The 24,114-nt window shown below is 33.3% G+C and overlaps 2 protein-coding genes and 2 non-coding genes across 15 annotated transcripts in view; 3 read left to right on the top strand and 1 right to left on the bottom strand.

Annotated features, from left to right (window-relative positions):
* LOC143894637 (sodium-independent sulfate anion transporter) overlaps nt 1–24,114 on the bottom strand; it is a 153,381-nt gene that overhangs the window by 20,277 nt on the left and 108,990 nt on the right. The gene's annotated exons all lie outside the window — the stretch shown is intronic.
* Trnas-gcu (transfer RNA serine (anticodon GCU)) lies at nt 5,248–5,329 on the top strand. The gene has a single exon. It is a non-coding gene; the product is annotated as a tRNA-Ser (tRNA).
* On the top strand, nt 12,003–23,158 carry LOC143894640 (sodium-independent sulfate anion transporter). Of its 11 annotated transcripts, XM_077401099.1 has the most exons (12): nt 12,003–12,178; nt 15,183–15,373; nt 15,795–15,953; nt 16,255–16,533; nt 16,877–17,186; nt 17,551–17,853; nt 18,383–18,617; nt 18,893–19,125; nt 19,273–19,347; nt 19,506–19,627; nt 21,213–21,333; nt 23,010–23,158. In XM_077401099.1, exons 1-9 carry the CDS (start codon nt 12,130–12,132, stop codon nt 19,302–19,304), a joined length of 1,791 nt encoding a protein of 596 aa, XP_077257225.1. In that variant the 5' UTR covers nt 12,003–12,129; the 3' UTR covers nt 19,305–19,347; nt 19,506–19,627; nt 21,213–21,333; nt 23,010–23,158. The 11 variants fall into 11 exon arrangements, with proteins under 11 accessions (XP_077257225.1, XP_077257226.1, XP_077257223.1 ...); XM_077401100.1 differs by lacking the exon at nt 21,213–21,333; XM_077401097.1 differs by having other exon boundaries at nt 19,506–21,333.
* Nucleotides 12,700–12,781, top strand: Trnas-aga (transfer RNA serine (anticodon AGA)). The gene has a single exon. It is a non-coding gene; the product is annotated as a tRNA-Ser (tRNA).

Genomic DNA, 24,114 nt, shown 5'->3' with positions numbered 1-24,114 from the left:
AAAATGAAAAAAGTTTGCAGGCGGAAAATATAAAATCGTCTGACGTGCTTACAATTAAAGCGATTTGAAGTATCGTTGCGAAAAATTGTATTCATGTAAAATTTCTTTTTGATCGATACGGATGATTGAAAATATAAAGCCCGGCAAAAGAACTTAGCGAGTACGGTACATTAATTATACTGAGAATTCATAACGTCATGCATTTTACACGCGTAATCAATGTCCGCGCTGGAGTGTGGCGATCCTGAAATCGAAAACTATACTCAGTGGAAATCCACTCGAATAAAAAATATATATAGTAATCAGTGAAACGCTGAGCAGCGATAAAATCGCGTGGCGTGCGTTTGCATGTTAATAAATACGTATTCCGTGCGTAATGTTTTATCGATCCGACTTATCTCATAATACGGTAAATATGTTTACGAAATTTGGCACGTACCCCTGAAATCGTAAAATAGTAGAGGGAAAGGGTCGCGATAAAAGTTAAATTATTATAAGTGACAATTATTATTCAATGGTGTCAATTTGTTAATGACGATATTTAGAATTATCACGTGCTGCGTGATAGAAACATATATATTAATTATATAAATCTATTTCATAATTTAATGTAAATTAAAGATTTCTTGTATATAATGTTTATACATAATTAGCTCTCTATATAACATTTTGATATTATTTAACGTGCGGATGGGTTTCTCATTTGCAAACTAAATATTTGATGTAAGATGAGAAATACTATAAATACTGAGTTACATTTTTATTTTATTTTTAGACCCCTTTGTTTCTTCAATAACAGAAATACAAATTGCGCTTATTACACGAACAAGATTGTTTTGCTTTTCTGATAATAACAAATTTTAAGAACGTCTATCATTTTCGTGGAAACTTGGAACCGAATGCGAGCGTATAACGAAATTTTGACCATTCCAATGGAATGTGGTGATAATCACTGTTTACGAACGGCGACATTATATAATTTTGTGCTCGGCATGCAATAACGTTGGCGATAAGGAGCGCGTGGAACCTTCCTCCAGCAGTGACCAGAGATTTTTACAGTCTGCGCTGCGCTTGCTATCTCGCGATTGCTTCCGTTCTCTTACATCACCATGTACACGCGCACCTATATACGATACGCTCACATACTCTCGCACATCGCATACGGAACATAATTATCGTAATGTAAATCTAATCCAATAAGAACTTTATTTTAAGTGCGAACGCGAAATTTATCTTTTTACGGGCATTTAATTGACCAAAATTAATCTATCTCTATAAATATCACATATATGTATAGAAACAAATAGATTTTTAAGGAAGCTATTCTTATCTTGAAAGCAGTAAAGTTCTTCTCACAATAGTTCTTTAAAAAAAAATGTTCTACGTTAAAATTTTTGTTTATTGTGTTTGAACATTTCGGAATTAATTAGTGCACTGATAATGTCCAAGAGATAATAATACAAGTAATGAGACGAGATAAAAATCTGTTGCGACGGTGCTAATAATTGTGTCTTATACAATTGTTTGAAGAAAAAAATGAACATGTTTTTTACTTTCTATGAGCGCAACCGTCATCCGTACAAAATGTAGTTTTGAGGAAAAAAAAGCCTGTTAATTTTGCATATGGATTTAAAGATTTTTCATACTTAATTAGCTTAATTAGCAATTAGTCAAATACATACATTCTTCTCCTCGTAGGTATTCATACTACTTGAAAAAAGTATGCTTTTCAATTTCTTTTCCGTTTCTTTTTAAATTGTGTAGATATAAAAATATTTTATAATAAATTTTTAAGATCTAAAACTTGTAAAAAATTTTAAAGAGAAGATTAATTTTTTAAAGTAAACTTTAACAGAATTTTTATATTTTAAGTTTTACAGATGTAATATATATATATATACAGAATTAAGTTTAAAATATAAAGTTTTATATATTTGAATTAAAAAAAAATAAATTTTATGTAATATAAAGCTAATATAGATAAAATATATAAAGAAACATCCTATTTGTGTATATTTAATGTGTGTGTGTTAATATGTCTCTTCTTTATATATTTTACCTATGTTAAGATAACGAATCGTAATTAATTTGATTATTGAACTGCCCAGTTGTTTGACAGAATTCACCGATAAAGCTTCAATTAAATTTCAATTCGCTTGATTCAGATAAGACGTGATTTGTAGAGTTATCATAACGTAATTCGAAAAGTTATGTCGGGTCGTAACGAGTACATATTCGAATCGCGTCGTTCGCGTATATAGCGCGGTTGCGTAAGTATAAGCACAATTTTGCAATAGAAACACCGGCGAGTCGCGTTTGCGCGCAAGCACATATCTCATTATCATAAAGTCTTACATGCCGCATTCCGCGAGATATGTCTTCCATTCATTAATCTCCACCGCGAAATGGGGAGAGCGTTTAAACTAACGATAACGATGATTGCATGTTGTGTCAATCCGAAACGCTTCGATTCGCCCGCTAAAGCTATTTCACCATGCAGGAAAATTCCGGAAGATTAAACAGCAAGAACCAATTACACAAAACTTTTGTTCCAATGTAATTGTCAGAACTTGTGTTTGGCATATTTTAATTCAATATGTAAAAGGTTAGCCATTTCTTAAATTCCAATTTGAGAAAAACGTATAGCAAATAAAAGTAGAAAAGTAATAAAACAATCGACAAACAAATTAAATTTATCATTAATAATATTAATTTTGTTTATTTTTATTATCATTTATGGAACATCAGATGTTTTGTGTGACTCTGTGTGTCTAAGGTTTAATTTTATCTGTTGCTTTTAAGATAATTAAAATTATATAAAAAATATGATGTAAATTTGAATCAATCAAGTGCTTCTTAGCTGAAAGAAAACAGCTTTTGTGACATTTTCGCGTTATATTCGTCTACGTCGATGCGTAAGAACAAGAAGTACCGAGAAGTGTGTGCTATTCACTTGTGCGAACAATTCGCATAATTGAATCTTGTCACGAGAGGTATACTATCGCAAACGTATGTAAATATGCACAGCGGAACTCGATCGCATTACATGAATCGCATTACATTAATCGCGTGCCATTTGAATGTAGCTCCGGCGGCTATCATTCAATTTTTTATCGATTACTTCGAAGCTTTGTATGGGGCAGTGGAAAATTCTGTTCTTCATTTTATCCTCCGATATCGCCTGTTCGCATGATTATTTTTATGATTTATCAAATTATTAATCCCAAATATTCGATAGCCATTGAAATATAACAATTCAAGACAAAAACCTAGCACAATTCCAATAATTTTAACAATTCAACAATTATTTTTTACTATGTTTTCGTAATAAAAAAAACAATGCGGAAAGTCCTAAAACGCGGTCATTTTTTATTTTCAAATTATTAGTATCTATTATATATATTTTTGGATTATAATAATAACCATTTAAAATTTTTTACTACTAAAAATAGCAATTTATATAAACAATAGTAATTTTATCATTTCAGACTGATATTAAAAAGTTTTTTCTTTTTAAGAAAAAACTTTTTACTTTCTCTCAGATAGAAATGCATTAATGCTTATCATGTAAGACAGCTTTGTAAAGGAAAAGTATTGTGTAACTATATATAAAGTATGTTCCAAGCTGTGTGTAAGTCACGGTAGCAAAATTCTTAGCCTCTTAATCCGCGAATCTTCGATCGGTTCGCTGGCACGTTCCACGAGGAACGACAATGCGTCTCGCGGACTTTCCGTTCGTGCTCGAATTCCTGATGCTTCTTCCTTCTACCTCTTCAGAATCGTCGATGAGATTGCGTAATCCTGGCTTTTCAGCACATCCGCATTTTCCGCGGCCCGCTTGGCTGACCGCGTATCATGACTCGCAAGTATATATGACAGATTTGCTTTTATATCTTGCAAAGAGAGAGATTCGTTCGGCAATATTGATATTGATATTGATATTTACAATTTTAAGTTTTTACCTTAGCGTATTAATTTGAATTCATCCAATAATACGAACGATTTTGGACATTTATAACGCGATTAACATGATTAATATCATTTAATCTAGATAAAAAGTTACGCAAAAGTAGGAATTTTTTCAATTTGTTAATACTAGCTCTTTACTTCCATAAAAATACCACAAATGATATACAGATGGGACATTCTCGATCATTACACGTTCTCAGATTTAAGTATTTTTTTACAGATAAAATAATTGATTTTTTATGTAACGTGAAAAAATCAATTTTTTTAACGAGTCTTTTTGCAGTTGACGGCTTAGTTAAATTTTATTTTAACGAAAACGAAGTGTTCGGAATTATTTTTCTTAAGGGAAATATCATAAAGGAGTAAAAAGACCATTCTAACGAGGAGCAACAAGTATATCGTGATTGATTTGAGACGTTCCTTAGAATTGTCGGAATTGGTCCGATTGTACCAATTATTTGTGGCCACTGGAGCGAGACAATTCGATCTCGAACAGTATTCCGACAAATCTCATGTTGTACGTTACGATTGCGTAAGTTTCGAGGTCGTTGCGATGAAGTTTCACGTGCAGAATTTGATCATTCATGAAACGGATGATCGCTTAATTAAAATAATTCGAATCGTTTAGTAAAAAATAGTTTAGTAAAAATTACAAAAATAGGCGATAAAAACGAAATTACATAAGGTGTGTGTCTCGCATTAAACGTACTTTCTTAAGCTGCAGATTTTTGGTCAAATCTATAAATTGATTTTTTTCTTTTAACAAACATATCAAGATACCTTTTAAATTAAAGGCTGTAAACGGTAAAAAGTTTTTATAAAAATATGCTTGAAAAAAACAAATATAACTAATAGAACTTGTATTCGTCAGTCAAATTCGAATAAACTCTATTTTAAAATTAAAGTTGCATTCAATTTTAAAATACATCTATGAAGATATAATATTGAGATAAATAATGATTTCTATTGACATTTTCATTAAAACAAAATCGAAGATTTACGAAGGAATATTGTATGGAATATATATATTTTTATTTATTCTTAATATTATATGCATATATAATTAATAATTAATATTATTATTTTATATTTAAATTAAATTCTTAAATTCTCAATAATAAATATTTTTATGGATAGTTGAATCTCTTGTACTTCGCGACTCGGGAACGATTCGTTATGAGAACTTTATATTCACTACTTAGAACATATATATAATCTCAATTACGGACGATTACAACGGACAAGTTGCTTTGGTAAACGCACTTCCTTTTGGCAACGGACGAGGTGGCCGAGTGGTTAAGGCGTTGGACTGCTAATCCAATGTGCTCTGCACGCGTGGGTTCGAATCCCATCCTCGTCGTTCGCTTTTTGTTGGTTCGTGATGGTCTCTCCTATCCGGGAGCTATGAGTGAAAATCGAGATATCAATCGCAATTAAATTCACAATCGCGTGGCTTACGAACAGCATGTGTGGACATTTAAACGTGATTAGCGATTTAATACATTAAATATGCACGTGTACCTAATAGTTAATGTGTACAATTCCTTTGATACGTCGTTGCACGAATTATGCAAAATAATTAGTTATAAAACAGCAGCATTTTAATATATATATATATATATATATTTTTTTTTAGAAACGTAAAGTAGTTCTTGCTTTTTGAGAGATGAACCTAATTCTCTTTATTAAATAATTAATAAATAAAAAATTTCTAATTTTCTCGTACGAAATAAAAAAATTAGCATAAAGTTAAACAAGCAAATAGCTTACGATGATAATGTGTGAATAATTGAAAATATTTTTGACACAATTGCAACTAATATGAATACGTAATCCATAATTTTCTGAAAAGAATGGGAATGTTTGAGTGCGTCTCTGGAGAAGAGTCATATCTGCAGAAAAATAGCTCTGGAACAGTCGAATGATACGGTCTTATGTAATATATATCATTATTGATTCGCACGAATGATTTGTTACAAAACCGACAGAAAGCTTTTTGTTAGGGAATTGTGTAAATACGAAATGGAATGATCAATCATTTCAAACGTTCTGAAATAGAGGAGAAAAGAGTACTCGCACATTATTAATTACAATATTGTCCAGAAACACAGCGATAAGATTCTAGAATAAAAAAAAGCTCGTTAATTGTAGATATATTCTTCTTCAATAAAGATATTTCCAATAATAGCAACAATAACAGCAAATTATATAATAATTACAATTAGATATAATTTAATATTATACTGATAAAAAATGTCACGTCAATTATGCTGCAATTACATGACAAGAGATTTATATGGAACTGTAGTATAATGCTCTTTTTAACTTCTTATAATTTGAAATTATTTTGAGATAAATTTTTGAATAATTATTCTAATACAAAAATAAAGCAACACAGCTAATGACAGCACAGCAATGGCGTAACATACGATTTATTTGTAACTTTCGCTGGCTTTGATATCGATTAATGAATTGTTCGTGCATTTGTAACGAATATTTTCGTTCTAATAACAATGCGATTACCTGGGTCAATTCTGTAAAAATAAAATGTATTTTTATTATTTTTTATAAATAAATAGCGACGATACGTGTTCAACAGAACGAAAAAATATTGACGTTTTCGAACATCGGGGGATCTTACATCTAATAATAATAAAGCTACTCGTCTTGGAAAGTAGGAGGTCCAAGTTTGAACTTTAGAATGATATTTTTATTAATGATAAATTTCTTAGCAGATTTATTACATGCTTACTAGTAACAATAATATTAAATTGCAGACAAATTTACTTAATAATAGGGGATTACATTTCTAATTTTGGCATAAAACTACGTTTCGAGATCGAATTGCAATCTGCACGTGGTTCGAAATGAAATAAAGTGAAATGTAAAAATGTTATCGTTAGACGCACGAGATCTGGCTCAAATGAACAAGAGGGCAGATAATATTTGTTTATTCTGTAAAATCGTATTTTGAAATCATTGATACGTATACACTGGCGATTTAAAATAGTAATCGCAATCGTATTATATGTTTTTATATGTATTTTTAACAAGCCATCATGTGAATAAAGAGTGACATATGTTTACAGTTTGAATGAATATTTTCCGCATTCTGGAATTTAGCTCTCGACGTCATTGTCATCAGTAACATTTGTTTTTTTTTTTTTTTTTTTTAATAACGCCATTAAGTATGTATATACAGTGATGAAAATTAATGAGTTTGCTCCGTTCTCTGTAATTTATTCTGTCCTAAAAAGTATGTTTACATACCTAAATCAAGTATAGTTTACATTGGGTAGAAGTTTAATGCAGCAAAAAAATTATCGTGTAATTATGTTATAACGGCTACTCACTGCTTTTATCGTCACTTTTATAACAACTTTTATGTTGGCAACAGATGAGCATGAGGTGGATGACAAAGATAGATTAAATATGATTATAAAATTATTTCTGGATTTTCCCTGCAATATTATCCGCCTTTCCTTCCTCTGTTAATGTTATTGTCTGTCTTGGTGAAGTCATCTGTGAAGTTTTGCCATTTTTACAATCTGCGCGTTCGCGTGAGTCTTGTTTGCCTTAATATTCAAGATTGCGTTTAATTATTTTTAATGACGCGATGTTGATAGATTCGTTTCTCGCAGTCATGATTACTGATGGGAAGTTGTGGTTTACAACGAAACACGCTGCTAAGGGCCAGTTTTACAAGTGCGTCGGTTAACTTTTAATCTTAGATTAACTCACTCTTCGTCTTTTTCTAAGAGGGATGTTAGAAGGAGACGAAGAGTGAGTTAATCTAAGATTAAAAGTTAACCGACACTTGTGAAACTGGGCCTAATTTTGTACGACACAATCGGACAGTTATATCATTTGAATCGCAGATTGATTTAAATATTGGAACATATCACGCGCGCGAGATGCGTTTCTCGCGATATCGAGTAATACACACCATTTTATCAATATTTCCACACTCTTTATTGACCGACTGATAAGCTAAGCAAATACAATTTGCCTGAATTTGCGATGTATGTATACATGCTACACGTGTTTGCGTATCTTTACACATGATAGATTATATCATCACAAAACATCTTTCAATATAATAAGTACGTTTCTGTCCGTTAAGTTACCGCGTCGAGTTATATTTGCCCCGTGTCCCTTTCTATCAAAATAAAGCAATCTCATAGTATGGAAAATATAATGGTGTTATCATTTCTCCACACCTCCTTACGGTAAACAGCACGGCGTATTTTTTAAGTGGTTATCCCCAAAATGTCTAATCTTATTAATGTAAGTATCACTCGAAGTGCCTTTCTCGCTCTCGTAAACAGAATTCGGCTCTTCGAGTGATATATTTATAATATTATTAAATTATTTTACGTTAAATATTTAATATTTTTTGTGTTCTATTGTTAGGACATGATTTTGATAAAAATAATATGAAAAAAGATGCATCTAATCTTGAAGCCTTTAAAACTGATTCTGTAATAACATTATGACTTATAAGTATTAACTTATTTTGTAATGTACATAAATTTTGTGTGAAACATGTATGTTCAATTATTTTGTGACATGTGTTAAAACTTACAATAATAGATTTTCAGTGATATTTCAGTTATACGGAAATTGTTGGATTTAAAAAATTCAAGAATACATGAAAGAGTATTGCAAATATACACAAAAAATTATAAAATAACTTAATACTCAATTAGATAATATACAAAGCCACATTTAGACTTTTGTATTGGATGACGAAGCGAAAAGAAAAATGTTGAATCGAACTACATGGAATTTTTTCCATGTTAGAAACATTAAAAGAATTAGAGAAATTTGAACAGTTATTAATGGATAACAAAATTAATCGTAAATTATTATGTGCATTTTAAAAAACAATTTTTAATAATAATAATCTACAGAGAGATTTAATCTCCTTTATTTATCTTTTTAGATAGATATACCAAATGGCACGAATAAACGGAACGGACATCAAATCAATAACATTTAATATCTTACGAAGAATTCTGAGCGATTCAGTCGGGAGTATATTTAGCTATATATGTCAGTGAAGAGGGGGAGAGGGAGAAATCTTAATTCTTCAATTTATATCATTGTCACCAGTGATCGGTGATATTTCTGTAAGCATGTCGATCGTCAAGGCGTTCAGACTCTACCAATCCACAGTTTCACTATGATTACTCCTTAGAATCTCTCATGAAGCCATATATTCCATATTTTTCCGCAGAACGTGTGTGTCTTTGTGCCTTGTGAGAGTGAGCGATCAATATAATACACAAAAGATAAAGAAGAGTAAAACGTGTGTGTATGTATGTGTGTGAAAAGAGAGATAATATAAAGATGAAGAATCCCTTTCTAAAAAAGGCATGGATAGTTTATTGTTGCCTCTTTTCCGCGATGCCGATTGGTTCTCTTGCTGCGCTTACTTCATTTGCAGCTGTCATTGTATATTTTGACAGTTGTGTGTATCATGGGGTTAATAGTAATGGGTCTAATAGTAATAGCATAATGTTAAAGCTAAATAGCGCGCGCGAAGCGCGCGTCTGTAGTCCTCTTCTAAAAAGAGCATGTCGTAGGTATTGTTGTCACTTTTCCGCGATGCCGATTGGTTCTTTTGCTGCGCTTACTTCATTTGCAGCTGTCATTGTATATTTTGACAGTTGTGTATATCAAGGGTTAATAGTGTAATAGTAATAGCATAATGTTAAAGCTAAATAGCGCGCGCGAAGCGCGCGTCTGTAGTGTCTAGTAAAAAATAAATTGTGCGTGAAGAATAAAAGTCGAAAAATTGAGATTCAAGAGGAAAGAATAACAAGTAAAGAAAATGAGAAATAAAAATTAAATAATCGATAAGATAAATAATAATAGATATACCAGATATCGATACACTTACAGTAAGCTTTCTTGTACTCATATAATCCTGTAAGATTCATAAAAATCACTGTTCCCAAAAAATGTATTTACTTATCACTTTTCTTATAATAATACTTATGCTGATCTAAAACTGAAATTCTCCTTAATGACCGAAGATTCGACACAACTGAGGACATCAAAGAAAATTTATATTAAAATATCCCTTTTATTTTAATAATTTTGTATAATGAAATAAACTTATACGTTCCGTATTCTATTCTATACAATTAATATTTCTTAAAAATCCTTTGGTATATATGAATAATATAACAGTGTAGCAGTGCAACATATATATCTTAAATTGTTATCTACATAGATAGATAACAATTACGCGTATCGTGAAAAATATCCGTGCATCATGACTCACAAAGAAGTCTTTCTGACGGCTTGATATTTGTATACGTTTAAAGAGAGGAAGATTAAATATATTAAATATTAATGTTAGATATATATATAAAATTAAAGATTCAAAACAGCTCATACTCAATATTAAATTAAGTGAATAGATATCTAGTTTTAATAATTATAAAGCACGAGTGTTTAAATACAATGCGTCCAATCGAAAAAAGATGTATTAAATATGCATTCTGGAAATGTTAAAACATATTAATAAATTCTGGTATATTAATAAATACATTTGCATTCAGAGTGATATATTAGATATACATGTAAAGAATCTACAGATTTTCTTATAATCGTTATTATTATTTATAATTACTTATAATTATTATCTGATATTATTTATCTTATTGTTAGTTAGACTGCCGTTTAACCACATAAATAATTTCGTTAGTAACAAATTTTGTTAATTGTTTCAAGGCTGAAGCAGGGACAAACAATAGCAGGAAACGACGCTATCATACGTACTAGATTAGATTGCAATTAGTGTGTTAATCATTGCCAATTACATTGCACTTTTTCAGATATGCTACGCGCAAAATTCAAACTATTAAGTAATCTAAATTGACATACTTATCAAAAAAGCAAAAATTATTTCCTGTAGTTTAAATTATTTTATTTAAATTTAAATTATAATATTTTTCACAAGACATTATTGTGTAATTGTGTATACTCATTCTTAGCATTTTTTAATGGGGCAATTAGTATTTATACGCATAAATAATTTCTTGAAAAATAATATAATAACATACACTCTCTGTATACAATTCTCAAAATATTTTAATAATCAATTTTAAAAAAACGAAATTGAAGCTCATTTTACGACACAAATTCAACTGAGTATTAACAAATTCTAAATAATAGAAATAATAGCGGATAATAAAGTGTTCTGAAAAATATTATATTTGTGAAAAATGGTTCTGTGTGAATTTATTGAAAAATCTTTGAAATTATAAAAATTTTATTAGGAAAAATATATTTTCATATATGTGTCTTATCATTCTAACGATGTATGCTTAGAAGTCGATTTTTTCGAGGGAGTGTTTTATCCCTTTGACGAGAGTTCTTATACATATAATTTTGATCTGCACGACCCATATCCTGCGCAGCGATCACGTAACTTTTCCCGTAGGGCGAAAACGTGAAAAGTGAAAAATTTCATGTGACTATATCTTTTTCTATTCGACATCAATTGAAAGAGATAGTTACACGAAACTTCCGCCCTACGGGAAAAGTTACGTGATCGCTGCCCTTGCCCAGCAGCTTATCAAAATCTCGGAGGGGAAGATACTCTTAAGTGTATTTCCATGTAAGTTATTCTTCAGAAACTTTATTATTGAATCCATTCTACCAACAATACTGCATTTAGCGAGATAGAGAAAAAATTAAAGGCGCACTGAGAAAAAAAATGGTTAATCTTAACAAAAATATTTAGTCCGATACGTTCAACTAAACATTTTGGTTAGTTAACTAAACATTAGTTGTTTCAACAATTTATTTAGTTTCTTTAATAAAAAATTAATTAATTCAACTAGTGTTTAGTTAACTAACCAAAATGTTTAGTTGAGCGTATCGGACTAAATATTTTTTGGAATTAATAAATTTTTTTTTCAGTACGGTATCTTCGTGCATACGTATATATAGGTATGTCGAGCGAGACACGCGGACTCGAGGCCGCGGAGAACGCCACGTTTCCGTATTATCGCTCGCGGACTACGCACGTGATCGCGCGCAGTATTCTGCTTTATCGACCTTCTCTAAAAATCAAAGAATGCACGGCTGCAGCTGTACGTACACGCTCCTTCGTTTCTCTAGCAGCACGTCTGATCCCGCGGAATGTTGCTTTTACGAGGAAGATTCGATGAAACGACACCGCTCCTGTCGAGTAAGTTCCGCTTCAATATATTTACGGACGCGCCTCTTATGCCAGGCGTCATCATTCCCACCGATTTTAATCGAACTGTCACTTCCGCGTCATTCTCATAACGCATATACACCGTTAGGAAACACTACGACGCAAATGTAAATGCAGAATCATTCAATCTCCTCGTTTCATAGGCGTATTCTTGTATATATATATTTTTTACATTATTATATTGTGGCAATCTATTTTTTTACACATTTATTTTCATACAAAGTGTTTTATCTCTCATTTGCAATTTGTTTTTATTCTTTATTTTTATCAATTATTTTTAATTTATTTAAATATAATGTGGTAATTTTTTGGTAAAATTTGATTTATATTATTTGTATCATCAATTTTTCATGTTTTCATTATCTGTTGTGATTTTTACTTGATTCACTGATACAATGCTTTTAAATTAAAAGAAACATTAAGACAAATTCAATCAAAACTAGGATCTGTGTAAATAGTATTCTTATTAAACAAAACCGATAATCGTTGTAGCAGTCGTGGCCGAGTGGTTAAGGCGTCTGACTAGAAATCAGATTCCCTCTGGGAGCGTAGGTTCGAGTCCTACCGACTGCGAAAATGATATATATATTTTTTTTTTTTACAGTTTCGTAACTATAAATACGAGGTATGAGTAAATAATAAATATTATTTTTTTGGAACAATATCTTTTTAAGGATTCTGTCTGTGGGGAGAGAAACATTGTATAAATTCGCTGCTGTAAAAATAATGCACTTTTTGAGAAGAGAAAATTAACTGAAAATATATTTTCTATAATTTAATAGGACACTAAAATGGCAAGGTTTACAATGTGCATAATCTAATTTATCAAGGAAATTATTTTGTATAATATCCTATATACATATAATATAATATATGTAAAATGCTGTAAATAAAAGAATAGAATATATAAAACAAATATTTTATATAATTAAATATGTCACTTCTACGACAAATATAAATCATGCCATGTAATTTCTTCAATTAACAGCGCGTATATAATAAGTCAATAATTAGACTAGAGGCAAGAAAAAATTAAATTGTTACGTCAGACAGTTAACTGGTGATATTATTGTTTCTTTGTTTTCCGTTATTGGAATCTCGCAGACAGCGGCGTATACTCTATAACTGTTTATTTACCTTCTCGTCGCGTATATAAGCATCCGTACGTGCTTGGCAAATATGTCAGGTCATAAGACACGGTATGCTCTGGTAATTAATGAAAATCTCGCTACCACGCACGATGTTCCGAAGACAGTAATTAATTAAACTTTGTTTCTCCTTTCTCCAGACAGACGGGAAGTACATGTACCACACACGCACGCACACAGGCGCATACACACATATATGTATATATGTATTATAGTATAATTTTTTCTTTAAAAATATTTAATCTGCTAAAATAAGTATAACATATTTATTTTCTGAAATCTTTTTTGGTGAAGTTTCGAACTTAGGAATAATTCAAACTAATGTATATATTTTAATAAAATTAGTTGAGATGCTATAATTATTTTAGTATCGGATTTGCAAAATGAATGAAATTTCCAAAAAAAAGTTAGTGTATAAAAGCACAATAACGCTTGCGCATACAATTTCGTAACACCTATATAATTATGAAAAGAATTCTGGCAATTAGAATTGCCGATAGATTTTTGTCGCGTTAATCCCGCATAATCTTTCACCCAGATCTCACATGACGCTCCTATGTGTTTCAATGAGTATATTGACAGTGTCGTTCTCTTTGCGACATTATCACATGACACGCGAATTAATACCTCGGGAATTAATTCGCCGTTGTTAAACATGGAGATGAGATTGTAATGCTAAATCGACTGTCTCTTCCGATTGCCGTTTGTTTGAGAAAATCTTATCTCGATGGCTGCCACGTGAGCGCGTGACACATTAAACGCTTTATCGCAATCTGCTAATCAAGCACTTGAAAAATTTTTGCAATTCCTGTTGTAATGGATTATCAAGAGCACCAAAGGTTTCAGTGTTAGATGAACACCGTGCCGAATCGGGAGTCTTTTATTCGCAATTGCCATTTCGCAGATCGCGTTTCTCCCTCGAAAGTTCACGTCGATAAAGCTATATATACAGTTTTAACACGTCAATACACGTCAATTTCGCGAATTGTGTGAACAAATTCAGCAGTGGAAATTATTTCATTTATGTGCCGAGGGAAAATTAAAGTGTAAATCGAGACTATGACGCTATGTATGTATATAATTAATATCTAATATATGTAGTGCTGTACTGAATATATAAATTTATTATATTGATAGAATATGTGAACGGTTATTATTAGAAAAGAATATCTGCACGCGCGTTGCAATTTTGTAATATCATGCATGTTTGCGCTGTTTTCGATATCGCAACTAATCGTCAGAACTTTGAGAGGCGTGACTATGATTAGTTAGTAGTTTTGCAATTCTTGACACGATGCAGTGGCTGTGATGATAAGCTGATGATGATGCTCAGACATCATCAAATTTTATATATATAACAAACTGTTTCTTAACCAATTAAGTAACGTAAAGCGATGTCTATAATGGAGTCTCGCGTAATTTATCTGCCTTTATTATTTTATTATTTCAATAAGAGAAAATAAATGTAATTAGCGTCACATTCCTTTTTCTCAAACGAAAACTTCGTGGGCAATTTATCTTCTCTAGTTTTCTAATTTTTTACACTTTAACATCTTGCTTTAAGTTGAAAATTTTACGATATCTTATATTATTTTAATATATTAATACTTTTTACTTAAACATTCAAGAAATTATTATCTTTATGTTATTATCGACGTCATAATTATTATTTTCAGATACTAATTATTATTATCAAACATAATTGAATTAACATGCATTTCCCGCATCCTCGTACCGATTATTTAACAAGATTGTAATCAAAATTCTTGTTTCAATCATTTTTGCAACTGTTTTTGATATTCACACGTTCATTATATAAATTATAGATCCAAATGTTAGACTTTCTCAAAGTTGCGACCTCAAGGGACTTCTCCTACGGAGGATACCGATTCTAGCATGGCTGCCTCTGTACAGTTGGAGCAAACTTCTGCAGGACACTTTGGCAGGGTTGACAGTGGGTCTGACCGCGATACCGCAAGGCATAGCGTATGCAATAGTGGCTGGACTTCCGGCACAGGTGGGTAGATGATATGAGCGTACTTGCTACTTGCTACATAAACAGACTTCCTTCTGCGCATGACGTTCAAATTCAAGTACCATAAAATTTCAACATTTTATCGTAAAAACGATATAATTCTCCGACAAATCAATTAAAATATCCCGCGACATTCCCGACAAAATTAAAAATCCTCGATACAGCGTATCAATTTATACAATTCTAAATTTTTTACAATTCTAAAATAATTTTTGGAAGAGATCGTGAGAAGGATGTCAACCCTCACGATAATCCTAATTTGAAAACAAATTTGTACTCGTACACTCGTTGAACTACTCGCATAATTTTTCGCTCGGTTAATTGAATCTCTCGAGTATTTTGAGGATCTGTCCACCGAGTAACCCGATCTAATCTACGATAGTTGGAAGACGACTCTCGTTAGGTGAACTTTTCAAAACTTCAGTATGGCCTGTACAGCGGTTTCATGGGTTGCTTCGTTTATCTGGTCTTCGGTAGTAGCAAGGATGTGACGGTGGGACCCACCGCGATAATGGCATTAATGGTGCAAAAGTACGTGACCAGTCTTGGAGAAGATATCGCCGTAAGTGGTATTTATTAACCCTCGTCCAAACTTCGAAACTTAATTTTCAAAACTTAATTTTATCTTTTATACGGTATACAATTCCCTTCATTTAATATGTCCGTAGTAATGTATGTCAAATTAACATAATTTATCAATATACTTTTATTCGGATACATTTATTTTGCGTCTACTTTCAAATTGCTCGCGAAATTTGTAATCATTTTAAGTCCATGGTACTTACAATCGCCGCGATTTCGTTGCAAGATATGTATTTTACTTTAATCTTCATTTATAAAGCTCGGATAAAATTCCTTTTCAGGTGCTCGTGTGCTTTTTATCGGGCGTCGCGATCACGGTCATGGGAGTGCTTCATTTGGGGTTTCTCGTAGACTTCATAAGCATGCCTGTAATTTGTGGCTTCAGTAATGCTGCGGCGATTATTATCGCTACTTCTCAATTAGGTACCTTGCTGGGTATAAAAGGGCGCAGTGACTCCTTTATCGACGCTATTTCAAACGTTGTTAATCATATAAAGGAAACTCAACTCTGGGACACAGTGCTAGGAGTGTGTTCGATGGTGGTGCTGGTTCTCCTCAAGGTAAAATTGATTAAATTGCAGGATTACTACAAAGGTTGTATATCACAAAGCGCTGATCGCCTTTAGGAAATGCTTTCAATATTTTATTCATGTTTTTGATTAGAACCGACTTCTTAGCACCGACTTAAAATTTTTTATCGCTAATAAAATTTATTCGAAAATTTAATATAATTAATATAATTAATATAATTTTTACGTAGAATTTAACGGTCCAATATTATTTGTGGCACATTTTGTAAGTTTCTTTCCTTGTATTTTTTTTTTAATAAGATTAAATATCAGAGCAACCACATCAGTAGATACAGTTGAAGGATAATTAATAGACTAAAATATTCGAAAATAGAAACTGCCCGGCAAGAAGCTGGGAACTCCTTTCGAAAAACTCATGTGGCTAATCTCCTTGGCCAGAAACGCCATAGTCGTGATAGTTGGAATTCTCATAGCCTCCGTGCTATTTTCTCACGACATCAAACCGTTTCAAATTACGGGCAACATAACCGAGGGTCTACCACCGTTTTCTCCACCTCCGTTTACCATCGTGAACGGAAACCGTACGTATACCTTCGCAGAGGCAGTCGGCGAACTTGGCAGCGGCATCCTCTCGATACCACTCATCGCCATATTGGAGAGCATTGCCATCGCCAAAGCGTTTGGTGAGCACAAATATTGATGGCAAATTTAGTTAAAAAGATTTTACTTCGATTAAGCGATAGAAGAAAATTCTGCAGTCGGTGAAGATATATGATTTACTTATCCCGGAATCTCGTGATAATTATGAAAGACTCACAAATCATTCGTTGAAGCGAACGCGTGATTAAAAGCACAAATTTCTTGAAGTGACCGATCTCTCGAGAAGGAGAAAGAGTACGACCTCTGTTCTCCTACCCGTATAGATTCGCGCCCGGATCTTACAAATTATTGAATTATCGGGTTCTCGCGCGCTCAAGCTCCCTTCAATAATTAAATTTACGAAGCGAAATTTTATGACGCGTTTGAAAAGTTTCGGCAAATTTGCAGCGAAAGGAAAGACTCTCGACGCCAATCAAGAGATGCTGGCACTCGGCCTCTGCAACATATGCGGCAGCTTTGTGAGATCGATGCCCGTGACTGGAAGTTTCACCCGTACCGCCGTCAATAATGCGTCCGGCGTCAAAACGCCGATGGGTGGTGTTATCACCGGCAGTTTGGTGCTTTTGGCATGCGGCCTACTGACATCTACTTTCAAATTTATTCCCAAGGCTACGTTAGCGGCGGTCATCATAATCGCGATGTTTTACATGTTCGAAACACACATTTTCCTTGTTCTCTGGAGAACAAAGAGTAAGATATTTTAATTACTTACAGATACTTTCCAGATATCTCTAAATTATGCTGCTCGTTCGATGCTTTCTAGATGTTTTTTTTCGATTGTTTATTTCACTACGCGAGATATACCTACTAATTAAATTTAAACTTGAAAAGCTTGTTATAATAATTTTCTTCCCAAATGTAGAGAATTTTGAGAATCGAATTATATTTGATAAGTTAAAAAAATTTAAAAATAATCGTAAAATTTATTGCATATTCCTATAAATAAAAAAGTATAAATGAGAAAAATGGATTCTAATTAAATAAAAATAAAATTCTCTCTTGTAGTAAATTCTTTTCCTAAGATACGATTACTATTTCTTGACTGTAATTATACATTAAATTCTGCTTTTAATAATGTAAGATACAGAAAGCAATACGATACTCGATCGGGAAAGCATTAAATACAACTCGTTATAAATTATCTGTCGGTTAATCTAGTTGCCAGTCTAGTTTCTAGTCCCTAAGATTAATCGACTTCTCTTTCTCTGGCATTGAGCAGAAATCGATCTAGTGCCGTTGACAGTGACGTTATTATGTTGCTTGGCGGTCGGTTTGGAGTACGGTATGATCGCCGGGATTGCGGTAAATCTAATTCTCTTACTCTATTTCGCGGCTCGGCCCGGGTTATTGATCGAAGAGCGGATTGTTGATGGCTTGACCGTGCTTTTCGTATCGCCCAAGCAATCCCTGAGCTTCCCAGCGGCGGAGTACCTCCGAGAGCGAGTAATGTCGTGGTAAGTCCCACCGCAAATCCGCGTAAGAAATGATTCGGACGCGCGCGTATACCAGGTGCCCCGAAAAGGGTGCGAAACACCGTAAAGTTTTTAATAGCATACGATATCTTGGAAACTTGAATAAGAATTTCGTTAAATCCACAAATAGTATTTTTTCTCGTGTGCGTCTTTATAACTTAAATCGCAAGAACGCACGCTTTTCTTGCGTACAATATATGCGTTTGAGAAAAAGACGGTGTTTATTTCAGAACTGCGACTTTTTGTTGCGTATCTAGGTGCGACAAGAGGCCGGCAAGCTTACCGGTGGTAGTGGAGGGCCGTCACGTGCTCAGAATTGATGCCACAGTCGCGAAAAACCTGGCGTTGCTCCTGTCGGATCTCGCCACGCGGGATCAGAAGATCATTTTTTGGAATTGGTGCGAGGACGCCAGACGGACTTTGATAAGTTACGACCCGTCACTCGCGAACTATTGTAAATCGTCCGGCAGCATAGCGCAGATATTTGCAGGTAAACTTTCAGTCTCTCGCTTTGTCGCTTTCTCTCGACAAAAAAAATTGCTTGTTTACAAATGGAATTTCTGAGAATTATAATGGGTGTTTTCTTTGAAGTATTTGTATGATATTTCTTTTTCTAATGTGATCTGGATATGTAAAGAAAGATCCGGGTTGACAAAAGTAACGGATTGAAAAATCTCTGGTGATGCATAAATCTAAATAATTTGGCATTCAGGTACGATCGATATTTTTTATATTCATTAATGACATAAATGTAATTGGCCCTTCTCTTCTCTTATTGAGTTCTCGAGTAACTTCATGAATAAGGACTTGATATAAAAGGCATTGTATAGGTATGTCATAACGTTCTGAAAATTACTTTCATATTTACAGCAGGGTGAATATTTAAAGCAGGGTATAAAAGAAGATAGATGCCATTTAAGAAAGGGAACGGGCTTGGAAAAATTAGCGGGGAAAGAAGACCCTGAGCTCTCTCTTGACTCTAGTCTGGCACTGTAAGGAGACATGAGAGGTGTACTTAGCATAAGTGGGAGATGGCAACATCGCCGGTGAAATACCACTGCTTTCATCGTTTCCTAACCGATAAAATGAATACCAAGAGTATTCCTTTCAATTTTCTCGATATTTTCACGAAAATTAAATAAGATAAATTTGTGATTGTTTTATTTAAAATAACGTAATAACGTAAAATACGTAAATAACCTAATCTGAGGGTGTATTGATTGTAATCGCGTATTGGTGTAATCATGTATTGATTATATCGGATATTAAGGATAATCGTTTTTACATATAGCTTTTCTATTAAAAAATATCCTACTTTTGTGCATCATCATAAACGCCATGACGCATTCGTTTGCGAGTTTACGAACCGCATATTTTTCTTTCCGATACTCGAGGAGAAAGGGCGGATGGCGTTTCGAAATTTTCGCGCTTTATCAGGCTCGACGTGACGCGCGCGAGTTTGCAAATTTACGAGCCCCTGCGCTTTTGAGGAGGGCACATCCGATGGTGCTCGAGGGGGGTTAATGGATTGTGGCGTCTCTGGAAATTTCCGTATTATCAAACTCGACGAGACGCGAAGTTCGACGAGAGCACATTTGCGAAGAAAAAAAATTTGTGGTTTCATCACTTTTCTTTCGAGAAGAATAGAAAAGTAAAAGATAGTTCTTCTCGATAGAAGATTTCGTTCGATCAGAGGACCTTTTCCAAGACATTATGTATTCGCGAAAGCCTATATGCACGTTTTTGTGCATCTAAACTCTGAACAGTGGATTTTTATATAGCTTTCCAATTATAACATCAAATATCTTGAAATTAAGATATGAGCCAGACATTTTCCTTTCTATGATATTTTCTGACTTCAAAGGAAAAATATTCAATCTCTCACAAAATATTTTATATCCAAATAAGAGCGCTAGATTCGCCACGATAAGAATGATAAGTATTTAAAAAATTCTCCTAAAATGATTCTTCAAAAATAATTTTTCCAAAAAGAATTTAGAGATGCACTTTATATCATTTCTAACGCGTTTGCAAACATTATTTTGATCGAGTTTGCTCCTCAAAATGTCATAAAATACAATATCGTAAAACGAATTATCGGACCAAACTCAATTCCCAAGATATTTTATTCCATTGATTATAATTGGACACCCTGTGCATGCTGCAGCTGCGATCGAACATCGTGGGCATTTACGCGGCGACCTATATCATCACGTATGCGCATACCGAATCACTTATGACAACCCCTCTTCCCCTCCGCTCCTCGGTGTACCGGAGTATTACACTTCGAACGTACACCATATTGTTTCTATCGTGTAACGGCCGCGGCGCGAGGCGGTAGTTACATATAACAGAGCTCGCAGTATTCTAAACTCGTTTCATTTCGCATAGAAAAAACAAATCTCCGTTTAAGGGGAGGTTCTCATCTAGCTCGATCAAAAAATCGATTTTTTTTTGCATTTTTTGATAGCTTATCACACGTAGAATATATTCCCAAAAGGCAAGTGGCGCGTGGCTGAAGCTTCCGGTACTCTTACATCATTTCAGCACAAGATTACAGAAAAATTACTCTTACAGAAAAAGTTCAAGAAGCCATAAAACCCGTTTTCGAAGTTTTATTCTCAGCAGATTTAACGCAGATTTAATGAAGGTGAGGAAGGATTGATGTATGGCCCTGAAATTGCTGATTAGCCACAAGGTACATTATTTTGCCGTTAACTCAAAAAAATCGTTAACAAAATCTTATTTAAACGCGTTTCCTGAAAAATCATGTTTTTCAAATTGGAAATCACGATTACTCAAAAACTAATTGACGAATTGCCTTTTTTTTGTTTTAAAGTATATTAAATTTATTGGAGCCTAAACCTAAATGCAAGTGATATTTGTTGTTTTTCTTTGTTATATAGCACATTAAAGAGCGAAAAAAACGTGAAAAAACGGTACTCAAAATTCAAATGTCCGTCATTTTTTTAATTTTCGACTTTTTATTCATATTATAGGTTCAATTTCTATTAAAAAAAAATGTTCTATGTACTCTTAGACTCCATAAATAAGTGTCAAAAACCTTCAGTTGTTCATTTACTTCTTTCTATGAAAAAAAATTCAAGAAAATCACCTTACTTTTGGGTCGCTAGATGAGAACCTCCCCTTAATTCGGGCATCGATACGCAGCTGACATATTAATCTGTCATAAAAATTCTATGCAGTATTAGTATACTCAATCAAATTGTTCTGAATCATTCCCAATTTGAGATTAATTACATATATATTGTTTTTTAATATAATGTATTAAATAAAAAAAATTAATATATATATATAAAAGTATAAAAATATAAATATATATAATTAAATGTGTATTATTAAATATAATATGTAAATGTGAGGGTGAGTTAATAATTATTCACTCTATTTCTATAATTTATTAGAACAACAGTGGAGAATTACGATTACATCATTTTTCAACATAGCCCCCTTTTCAATGCACTTGCTCCAGGTGCGTATATTCTAAAAAAAAATGTTTTTAGTTTGTCTCTCAGCCATGTATGCACCGCTTCTTGCATATGTTGGTCCGTGGCAAATCGACGACCTCTCAAGGCATCGTCAAGTGGACCAAACAGGTGGCAACGCCGAAGCCTATTGTCGGAAGGTGTTTTGTTGTTGCGTGACAATGCACGCCCACATACTGCTGTCCACACCGTTCAAACGCTTCAGAAACTGGGCTTCGAGGTATTGGAGCAACCTGCATACAATCCAGATCTCGCTCCCTCGGATTACCATCTGTTTGGTTTACTTAAAGAAGCCTTAAAAGGTCGTCGACATAGACCAACATGTGCAAGAAGCGGTGCATACATGGTTGAGGGATAAACACAAAAAAACTTTTTACCGAGGGTACATGCAAGTTTGTGGAACGCTAGAATTAGTGCGTTGAAAAGCAAGGGGACTGTATTAAAAAACAACGTAATTGTACGTTCTCTATTGTTGTTCTAATAAATTACAGAAATAGAATGCGAATAATTATTGACTCATCCTCGTATTAATATTCAAAACAACCATTAGTGATATGTAGAATTTATATATAATGTGTGATTTCTCTTCCTATAATTATTTTATCAATCTATCGATTGTTTCGGCTAAAAGTTTTAATAAATATTTGTTCCGAAGCCTCCATTATTTATTCATTTTCAACTAATATTTTTTCATAATTTTAGAAAAAAGAAACTTAATTAAATATCAAAGAACTCTATATGCTACACAATATGCAGACTGTACATATATTTTACCTCCCTTTGGCAATAATCGTTGTTAGTAATTACAAGATTTTACAATAACGACTGTCGAACAATAATTAGATATGCATCGCTTTTTTGTTTTCAGGTGAGACCGTGATTCGCTGACAGAGCTACCGCCATAACAGACCCTGTGTTCACTTAGGATAAATTATTAAGCGCCCAAGTTTTCGAGGCGCAAACGTTAACGTGTACAGCATTTGTGATAATAATATTAAACGTGAAATTCGAAAACAACCATTTTCTTATGCATTCACAGCGTTCCCCTTGTGCATTCTACAGTGAAATGTATATAAACGTATACGGTATACGCTATTATAGCGTAATGTAAACGATAATGCGATCACAGCCACAAGGTGCACGTAGATTATCGATAATATTATTTTTATCGTCGGGAAGGCGATGAACGTGTTACATCAACGACAGGGTTGTTACCCTTCATTTTTATCATCGTTCCTTTATTATAGAACGAGCAATCTTTTTCTGGATCAGTTGTTAATATATACTATATCCAAGATTATCGACTGAAATTATAAAGCAGAACTCTCTACGCAGTCAATATAACTTACAGTTATATGCACATTCCTTCTTTCATTTCCTTCTTCTTCTCTTTTGTTCCTTTTTTTTATACGTACAGGATATCCCACAGGATTCGCGAATTAAAATACTGTGAGAGTGTTCTCGAGAAATTAAGCATATCAAAAAGTCTTGCAATTTTGTCATTCTAATAATTCTTAACGATTTTTAACAATTCGGCAACAATTCTTTGTTCAACCGCGGGCTACGGTTAAAAGTGATTACTTGGTCTGCAGATCACGCGCGCAATAAATAAAGTTAACGACCGCGCACTTCGCGCGCTCATTGATGCTTTAAAAATAAAAAAATTGTTACCGTCCAGTATATCACCCGTGTACGATGATCATGTGTATATGAACATGAACCATCAAAATATCGATCGTAAATTAGTACGCATAAGCGAACGGCAGCATAATTTTTTGTCTAACGCGTGCAAACGGGTGAAGTACACGGTCATCGCACGGTATACACGTACGCGAGTCATGGACAGGCAGGGTCGTTTAATCGCTGCTCGTGAGTGGCCATTTTTAAGCTCTCGGAATTCAGGAATTGTTACTCGGAATAAAATATATCGCCAGAACTTTTATCACTTAATTTTTCAACGTTTTCCTTGCTAC

The sequence above is a fragment of the Temnothorax americanus genome, unplaced genomic scaffold, assembly GCF_048541705.1.
Source record: "Temnothorax americanus isolate GAGA-0224 unplaced genomic scaffold, ASM4854170v1 Scaffold14, whole genome shotgun sequence".
In the NCBI taxonomy this organism is placed as follows: Eukaryota; Metazoa; Arthropoda; class Insecta; order Hymenoptera; family Formicidae; genus Temnothorax; species Temnothorax americanus.
This window is presented reverse-complemented; position numbering and strand designations above follow the sequence as displayed.